The sequence below is a fragment of the Homalodisca vitripennis genome, unplaced genomic scaffold (assembly GCF_021130785.1).
Source record: "Homalodisca vitripennis isolate AUS2020 unplaced genomic scaffold, UT_GWSS_2.1 ScUCBcl_10154;HRSCAF=18910, whole genome shotgun sequence".
Taxonomy (NCBI): domain Eukaryota; kingdom Metazoa; phylum Arthropoda; class Insecta; order Hemiptera; family Cicadellidae; genus Homalodisca; species Homalodisca vitripennis.
In genome coordinates, this window is record NW_025786384.1 from 63,408 (window position 1) to 73,274 (window position 9,867).

Genomic DNA, 9,867 nt, shown 5'->3' on the forward strand with positions numbered 1-9,867 from the left:
AAAATGTTCTGAGAAACATAAATCTGGGGCGAAAGCAAATCCACCATAACCTCCACCTGAGACAATTTAGGCACAACACCCTGCACGTTCTGATGCACCAGCCTAAGAGAGCCGCCATTTGCACCCCCAGCGTCCCGTTTCCCGAAGAAGCTTCGGAACGCATGGGAGAAGGAGCATGGGAAAGCGCAGGGGAGGGCCCACGGAAGGACACGACAGGAACAGGCGCCTCAGGGATCAAGGTGTCATTTGATGGGCAGGACTCCACTGTATCAGAATGTGAGGATTGTGGAATAGGTTTTAGTAACGTTGATAGCATAATGCGTCCCAATTTAAAATTACCACTCCCATTTAGATGTCTTCCATCTTTTGCAAGATGGTACCTACATATACAATTGTACAGGTCAATAAATTCAACATTAAAGTTGTTGCACATTAAATACAATTGTTCATTCAGGTAATCTAGAGCTGAGTCGTTAATATCACGTCTCAAGGCGCTGTTTAAAATTACCCTAGCATTAGGAAATTCTGTCTTACATGTATACAATAGCTCAGCCATCCTGTGCAAAACCTCTTTTTTGCCACAACCACCGTCATACCCAGGCCCCCCATCATAGCCTACAGGCACGTCATTTGTGCCGACATGTAAATAGATAACTGGTGGTTGAACCTATAGAGATATAATGACCTATATAATCATTCAGTTTTTTCCTGATATTTACAATTTTTGCACCAGGATTAATATCAACAGTTGCTCCACTATGGGCGCATTGTTTACTAGAATGCCTAAGTAATGAATCTCCGATTACAAGGCAACCCCTTAAGGCAGATTTATGATTTTTAGCACTTTTTACAATATTAGGACTACGATCAACATATACAGAACCTCTATTACTATATACAATATTTACATCTTTTTTCATATTTACATTACTGTCCGGGAGTGCCGGATCCAAAACATCCTTACTGAAACGTTTCCGATAAGGTTGCCCCTTAGAAGTATTTGCCTCTTTACAGACAGACAGCTGCCCTTCATTGCTTTTTACAACCTGAGACCCTCCAGAATTATAACAATGACCATTCCTTTGTAGGCTCGTCTTCCACACCCCAGACAAGGTGTTCACAGACCCACTGTCATGATCATGCTCAGATTTGCACGACGCAAGTTTAGAGTATTTATTTTTAATTTCAATAGTGTAACTGGATGAAACTTTGTTTGTTTTGAATTTTGACTTACTTTTTCGTTTGGGTTTCACAATATACCATTCATTACTTTGTTGTTTCTTAACTAATTTTATAACATTAGGTCTGGAAACACCGCCGGGGCCCGGAGACGCCGACTTGCTAATATCTGATAAACAACAAGATGAGTTAGAAACGCTCAAATCTGACAATATCTGCAATTCACTCGAATTACTTACAACAGACTTATTGTTAAACATGTCGTACCACTCCAAGAAGGGTTTTTTGACATTTGAAAGACAGTAGTAGTGAAGTATGAGTTTGATGTTGACTAACACATTTTACCCACATTCAAAACCATTGTTCTGCTGAGGACAGTCCACCTCCAACACATTATTCTCAAGAATACCAAGATTCTCAGCCAGAGTAAGTGCAGAACTATGATTCAGACCAGAGATGGAGTCTAAGTGGTAAGCTTGGGAATTAGCCCTGTCAAGTAATATTAGAGACCAATGGGTTCCCGCATTTGCTACGTCTTTGTCAGTACTATTATTAACGCAAAAGAATACAAAGGTACAAGAAAAAAATTTAGAATTAACCAAAGTGTCAGCTACAGATTCGGGAGTACCCATTTTCAACAGTTGCGTAGTGGCTGTGTCAAATATAAGAATGTTGTTATACATTTCAGAGGAAGTGGTCCATGATTGAATGTAGGCGTTAATTGATTCTTCCTCTACCCATTTATCAATAGGAGACGCCATAGCGTTCGTATCAATCAGCTTAACCAACTGGTCATTACCTACATCTAACTTATAACTAAGACCTTGGATAGTACATAATTGAGTGTCTTTAAGATCTTCTAAGTTCTTAACTATTGTACTTGAGGAATTTAGTTTATCACACAATCTATTCACTTCCGTTGTCAGGGCAGATACACGAGAATCGCTTTCTCTAAGAGCCTCGGTGAGATTCAAAACACGTTTGTTAAGGTTACGTATTTCGGTTTCGGCCTCATCCTGAAGGGCGAAAGAGTTGTTTAGTGCTGATCTTCTCTGCTCCTTTTCAAGATCAAGTTTGGAAGATAAAAGTCTGATCTACGAGTTGGAAGACTGCAGTTCCATTAGCCGAACATCGCACACCGAACGCAACTTGTCCATTTTGTCAACAAGCACCGCTATTTGTGCGTGTAAATGTTCAAATGAAAAATTAGGATATGCAGAGGAGTACTCTGCACATCACTTTCAAAATCAAAGTTTTGAAAAACAGTTTCAGATTCACAAATCATATTTAGAGTATTCAACAAAAAAAATTATAATTTATTTTTTAAATACACACATAAAACAAAATTTATTCCTCTAGGGTGATATCAGTCTTGCTTCAGTCACTCACTGTACAATACAGTACAGTACTATATTTGTGAACCAAGATACAAAGAGTTCCAAATAAATCTGAAAGAAATGTAGACAACAGTGATTGCCTACAATTATCAGGTATACTAGCTCTGCAGTACATAAGAAGGTAAAAATTGCATACAAGAAAAAAGCAGGGGCATCGGAATTCCGGTGCTGGCGGTACGTAGGTCGTCGCGCCGCGCCGACCGGCTGGCTGCGGGAATAGTCCTGTCAACAGGGAAACTTGGTGCCTGGCGTTGTCAAACCTGGGATTGATGTGCGCATGAGCAAACCCAGTAAAAGCGAACGTGACCTTCCTCAAATACTGTTATCAGTGGTCTTGACAAAGTACGAGTCGGATTTTATTTCTAGACACAGGGAAAACTCACGCATCCGCAGTTCTGGTTACTCTCTACCGGAAAAACCTGTCCACATAACTGAACTCCCTCGCTACTTTGAAACTACGACATCCGCACTAATACATGTAAAATAATGTTAATTTTGCAGAGCACTTTACTTTTACTAATCAACGTGTAGGACAGGCCTACCAATCCTCAATCTTGTCTTTGCAATCTAAATCTTGTGCTAGTAACTTGAACATGAGTTCATCCATCTTTAAATTTTAATTCCATTTGCGTTTAAACTCTCATCACTCATCAAGTTTTTCCTGTATATCAGCTGTGTAAAATATGTCCATTAAACTGCTCAAAAAAAGTTTTTGAAACACTTTCAGTGCTCCCAGCGACTAAATCATTAAATATGTTAAAACAACACCAAGAATAAAATACCTTAGTATTGAATTTTAAACCAAAACCCTCCGAAAAAATTTGAGATTCATACGAAAACTTAAAGTTGACCGCATTATTGGAAAATATTGGTTGAATATAAAAATTTTAACTACGTAATTTTAATAAACATAAAAAAGAAGGTAAAGTTCCCAAATTCAATTTTGCTGTAAAATTAATATTTTCTGAGATCCCATGGTGACCACTTTGAGTTGATCACTGTATAAACAACCAAAACCAAGATTCCATCATTACACAGACAAGTGAATTACAAATTTATCCAAACACCACTTGTAACAGTTGACAATAAACTATGTTCAGAAAAGAAAGGCACTACCTACACAATACTTACATACATAAGAATTAAAATTTCTATTGAAACTAATTATACAGATTTGCTTACTGTACTGAGCCTTTTAGAGTTTTTCTTTTGGACAGGAGAAGTTGGCTTCATGTCAGGAAATTGGTCTATGAACCTCTTCCATCCCTTCTTTACTTCTGCAGTGGGAGTCTCAAAAACCTGCATAAAGTTAAAATTTGCTTCAATTTAACAACGTATTATTGTGCCATCTTGATTTTTAAAGAGCACATTTTAATACCAAAAGAAGAATACTAGGGACTAAAGAATCATAATTTATTAAAAGAAAGCAACCAATCCTAAACTATTTAGAAATACACCTTAAGCATGTACAAAAGTGAATTTTAATATTGTGATCATTATTCTTGACTGTATATATTTTATATTGTTTACAAAACAGAATAATTTATAAAACTATTCTGAGCATATGCACTTTTTTGTTTGTTCACTTAGGAGAAGCTGCGAAAACTACTCATTGCACGTAGTCCTTCAACTTCTGTGCTTGTTTCCAGAGTGAGTAAGGTTGGTGGGGGGGGGGGGGGCTGCCTCCTGTTGGAAATCTCTTGAGTATGTATATGTATATAGGCCGGTATCGACAGTGCGAGGCTGCTAGCTGCGAATGCCTCGTGCCATCTGCCTCAGGGTGAGCTCTTCAGCTAGCAGCTGTTTTTAACAACGAATGCTCACTGCGAGCACGCGAACCACCCGCATTCGTAGTGAAGACAGTCGGGACAATGTTTTTTTTTCCTAGAAATGCGCAATTTGCTGCCGCTGCTTTTATTGTGATGGCGACGATTAGCAGGAAAAAACAACAGAAAAAGCGACGTAAACCCCGTGGGTGGGTCAAAAAATTTATCGAAATCGGTTATAATATTGACTGCGATATTTAGCACCACAAGTCTTCTCTCTTGTTTTTATTATAATATTCAGGGTGTTTCGAGTCCCACAGTAAACGTTTGGTTTCATAACACTTCACTAATTGTCTGATCATTTCATGATTATATATGATGACAGTTTCGTTGTAGAGGTTTGTTGGTTTGCAGTGCAGAATTGTGTCTTGTACGGTGCGAGGCAGACAGCGCAGGTATCCACTTGACGCACAAATCGGAGCGAGGCACCTTTGAGCACTGCTCTAAAACCGACAAGCACACGGCTCGCCTCACATTGTGTAAAGCGAACGCCTCATAGCGAGTAACCCCGGTATCCACAGTCCGAGGCAAAGCCGAGCATTCGCCAAGAGGCATTTGCAGCGAGCAGCCTCGCACTGTCGATACCGGCCTTATATATACAAGGTTGCTATTAAATAACGAGACTGACACTGCTGCAGATCAAGAAGGCATGTGTAAACGGCCATTAATCAACAGCTGTTTAGAGTGAACCTTTCTCTTTATACAGAAGGAAACAGTATAGACAAGAAGAGGTAAATGGTAAATTTGAAATTACCCAGTTGAGAAATCGTTATCCAGGTTACCAGAGGCGCTGTGGGACAAAGTTTACAACCCAGATTTCTGGCCAGTTGGCGTTTTTGTGAATCAATTCCGTTTCCCACGCAGGAGTTATAGATAAATATTAACTGAATCTAGAAACCGTAATGATCAACATGTATTAATAAGTGGTTTAACCCTTACCTTAATCATGTAAGAAGTTTAGTTCTATTGCTTTATGATAAATCCAAAGAAGATATTACATATATATTAAAGTATAATACACTAAAAACTTATTAAAAACAGCAAATCAAAATTAGCTAAAATTTCAAGCCAATAAAAAATGTATCATGGAGGCTAATAACAGATGTAAAGCAGTCTGGAGTATCATAAATCTTGAATGTGGTCGCAAAAGTCTGTCACCAGATACACTAAATAAATATTTTGTAAATATAGGTAGTAATAACTTAAATGTAAACAAACCTAATTTAAGTTACGTAGATGTCTTTCCTTTCCACTGGACTCATTTATCCTCACATGAGGTTTTTAAGTTTGTTTTACAGTCAAGCAATTCTAGGTCTGAAGATATTTACGGCATATCCAACTATGTAATTAAGTTTTTAATTGATGTACTTCAGGTCCATCTAGCTTATCTGTTTAATAGAGTGTGTCTATCCTAACTGTCTGAAATTTTCTGTAGTTGTACCTATCCATAAAAAGGGTTATGACATGTGCCCTAGTAATTATCGTCCCATAGCTTTAATACCAGTCATTTTAAAAAATATTTGAAAGCTTTATTAAGTATCAACTTAGTAACCACTTTACTGTAAACAATTTGTTAACTTCTGCACAGTTTGGCTTTACACCTGGCCCTATCTACAGTAAAAGCTGTTGAAGATGTTAACTATGTACCAAATGGGTTTGAAGATAGAAACAAGATTTTTGGAGTTCTTTTAGACTTAAACAAGGCTTTTGACATGGTAAACAAAGAATCATTTAATTTTTAAACTACGTTAGGCTAGAGAAATCTAAAACTAGCCTAATTCATATAAGACTTTAATAAGTTGCCAGTACCATAGAGAAATATGCCTTATAAGAGATTTAAGACATACTAAAGCATACTACTCAGTTAAGGAGTTTGAAGAGGATAATTTATAGAATCTAGTATGACTTGTAAGTAGGCCTAATCTAGGCTAGCATAATATTTGTATTATGTTTAATTTTAGTAAAAACTGACCGTCTATTACACTGTAAACTGTGTTTAAAGACATTAAAGATTATGATATAATTTTACGGAAAGAATATAGCAAGACCAAAACTCACTTGTCCATATGGAGTATCAGGAGTAGAGACATGGAAAGGACTGTAGTCCTCCTCGGGTGTCTGGGTCGTACTTTTGCGCTTGAGTGAGCTAACGGTGGGGTGAGAGGGACCCGGGGCAGGGCCAGGGGTCACAGGCAGTGGCTCAGGGGGCGGAGGCAGGCTGGTTGTGGTTCTCTGTGGGGTCACTGTCACGCTGCGACTTGTCGTTTGCTCTGAGATCGATGTATCTGTGCAATTAGTTATATCTTTATTTAACAATATTTTTTAGAAGTATTAACACTCTCCCAGAACCATCTCTTTAATGTACATTATCTGAACCACCGGTCTCTGAGACCGGTTGATGGTAAATTATATTTTATAAGTACCTAAAAGTGAGTTATGTAATTCTAGTCTGGAAAATAATGAATTAATATTCCAATCCACACTATAACATTATTTATTACATGTATCTATTAACAAATATATATAGAGAAAACAGTATATGGGCACAAATATAATTGTCAGTAGTCTCAGTCTGTAGTCTGCAGCATTCCCTACTGGACACATTCAATAGCACAGTCTTACACACCTTCCGACTGCATTCAAGACACACTGGTTTTGAGCACCTTATGTACTTGTAGGCAGTTTTCCTCTCTTTTACTGATGGGACAGGATGCACAAGTCTTTCTCTTCTCCATTTTGTCATCAGGAACTTGTGGTCTTACTGCTGCCTCGTTGTTCCCTAGAATCTTCTGAATGGTGTCTTTACGTCACGTCCTCAAATTAGGGATCCGCAGTCTTCTTTCAAGATGAGGGCTTGATAAGATTCTCTCCCAATGCCTTGGTAAACTTGAATCTTGTAATCACTGGACTACCAGAATAGCTGAGGAAAAGGACGTAAGCATTGATGCTAGCTATGTTGACCATCCGGTGCTGGTTGTCCTGGATCTTTTTTTTTACACTCTAAACTAATTACAAAAAACAAATTTGATACAGTATAATAAAAATTTAACGTCTGTTGTGGCGTATAATGAACAACCGGTCAGTAAGATCGTCACAAACTTGGGTGCTAACCGAAATATCCGGTATGAGAGACCGGCACGTTTTTAAAAATAGATGAAAGTCACACATGTGTCACGCGTCAACTGAATGGAAACCGGTCCGGTATGTGGAGGAAGAGGTGGGGGAAATGGTACCATGGAGGGGAGTAATCAAATACTTCATAACATTGCTAACATAAGCAAATCAAAATTTACCCTCGGTCTCACAGACCAGTGGTTCGGGCAGAGTGTTATAAATCAGTATTTCAGCATATTGATAAGTCCAGACATACTTCTTAATACTATATCTATTAAGCAATATAAAAAAAAATCTATTCTGAATCCAAAAATTGTGATCTAGATTCTGAATTCAGTACGGATTCTTGTATTATTAATTAAGAATATAATACACTAAACGGTTTTGTTTTGTTAATGTTAAAACAAATCTGGCCAGTAGGAGTGGTCAGCCAACCATTTCACACATATTTATACAAAAGTACACAAATTACAAAATAAACAAAAATTAGTAAACATCCAACTGTTGTCAGTGAAGAGAAGAGTAAACTCGCAGGCATCCATGTAAATATATAAAATACAAATTTTGAGCAAAATATTATTTAAAAAACTATGTTCATTATTTGATCTATCAACACTTTTCCATACACAAAGTACGACATTAATAACAAGTGTTAATAATCTGTAAATTGTGTACTTGCATGAACTAACTGTGGTCTGTAGAGCCATGCAAACATCGTGAAGCGGTACCACAGAGTTCCGCTCCCCATAAACCAAAAACAGACCTGGTATTGTCAGCGTAATTTTGTAAACGCTTCCTAAAAGATCATTGTTTTAAGGTCTCAGTTAACACAGCGGATTGGATTAATCAGACTTTTACTATAATTATTACATTATACATTTACATTTTGGTTTATTATATGATAAATAAGTAAAAAAGCAACTTTAAACTCTTAAGGTGCATAAAGGTTTTGAAAATAAATATACTAAAGCTAAAATTACGACTCAGTTAAAAATTACTTTCACAAATAAAAAATAAGATAATTATATGTTACATTTTTTATCTCGGCCTAGATAATTATATAATATGTACAATAGAATATACGAAATTTTTGCATATGAAAATTTCAGAAAATTAGTAGATTGAATAAAGCCCACAATCTCATGGTGAGCTCTTGCCAGTTCTACGATAATTATTACAATACAGTAAAGGAGTGTGTGTATGTTACCTTTGACATCGCCCACACAGTAGAGAGTCTCAGACACCTTGACCCCCTGACGGGCACAGGTCAGAAGCCAGTCCTTGGTCACTACCGGCAACTTCCACTTGGTGGCAGCATTGTACTTCTGGCCCTCAGGCTTGGGGCAGATCAAATGGGTAGATGCCAAAATCCCTACAAAAACAAACTTCATCACTATTTTCTCTTCTATTTAATTTTGTTTAGTATCAATCTCATTTTGTTGGCATTATTTGTTGGTATATATTTGTTGGTATATATGTATTTGTTTGTATATTTATAAATGAATCAACATAACCCAAATGAATGATCACAAAAACGTGTTTTTATTGTAGGCTACTTTTGAATACCCGTAAATAGATAACTTATTTAACAAATTAATGTTTTGTAAGTACCACTTAAATGCTGTCAGTATTTTTTCATTTATTTTTGTGCATTGCAGTGAATATGGTGTGTCTATTTGTAAAGTACACAAATTACAGATTGCTAAAACGTTTGTTATATACAAATGTATATTATTATAGATTATTATATTTTGTTTATGTTTATGTAAAGCCACGCATCTGCTGCACGTATGTGCAGATATTACTAACTAATTTGTTCATTTTACAAGTTTTGTAGTTGTTAACATTTTTTCTATAAAAAAACTATTTTATGTTTAGATTTTAATATTTTATTGTCATGATGAAGATTGGTTTGAAATGTTTCAAATATTTTTAGTTTAAAATACGTATACAAATTTATGTCCATAATCATTTGCAGATTACAAATATGTATTTTGGAAGTTTAGATCATAATTTATCAAATTACAGTTGAAGGTAGGGGGTTGACTTTGTTTTTTAAAATAACTATTTCTCTGAACATCTCCCTTTGCAATAGAGAGATATTCTTGGATTACGTTTCAAATTTTCAGACAGTCTCCATAGATGTAAGAATAACAGAAATTGGATTGGTTGTGATTTTATTTAAATCATAATTATTGTACAAAAAACAACTTTTCAAAATTCAAGAATTGGGAATCCATTTAAAAAAAATTCAGAATCCGATTTGAACATTCTGGATTTACCAATCACTATTTTGGATGTTCAATCCATTACTTTTTTGTTGTCACCTAAAAATATAAAAAACAACTAAA

General features: G+C 36.3%; 1 protein-coding gene across 1 annotated transcript in view; it reads right to left on the bottom strand.

Moving 5' to 3' along the window:
- Window positions 1–8,888, bottom strand: part of LOC124374811 (DNA topoisomerase 2-binding protein 1-A-like) — a gene marked incomplete at its 5' end in the record, with an annotated part of 50,508 nt that extends 41,620 nt beyond the window's left edge. The window contains 3 exons of the mRNA XM_046832960.1: window positions 3,759–3,875; window positions 6,461–6,687; window positions 8,724–8,888. Of these exons, the coding sequence (XP_046688916.1) occupies window positions 3,759–3,875; window positions 6,461–6,687; window positions 8,724–8,888 (509 nt within the window). The remainder of the gene's footprint in view (window positions 1–3,758; window positions 3,876–6,460; window positions 6,688–8,723) is intronic.
- Between the last annotated feature and the right edge of the window lie 979 nt (window positions 8,889–9,867).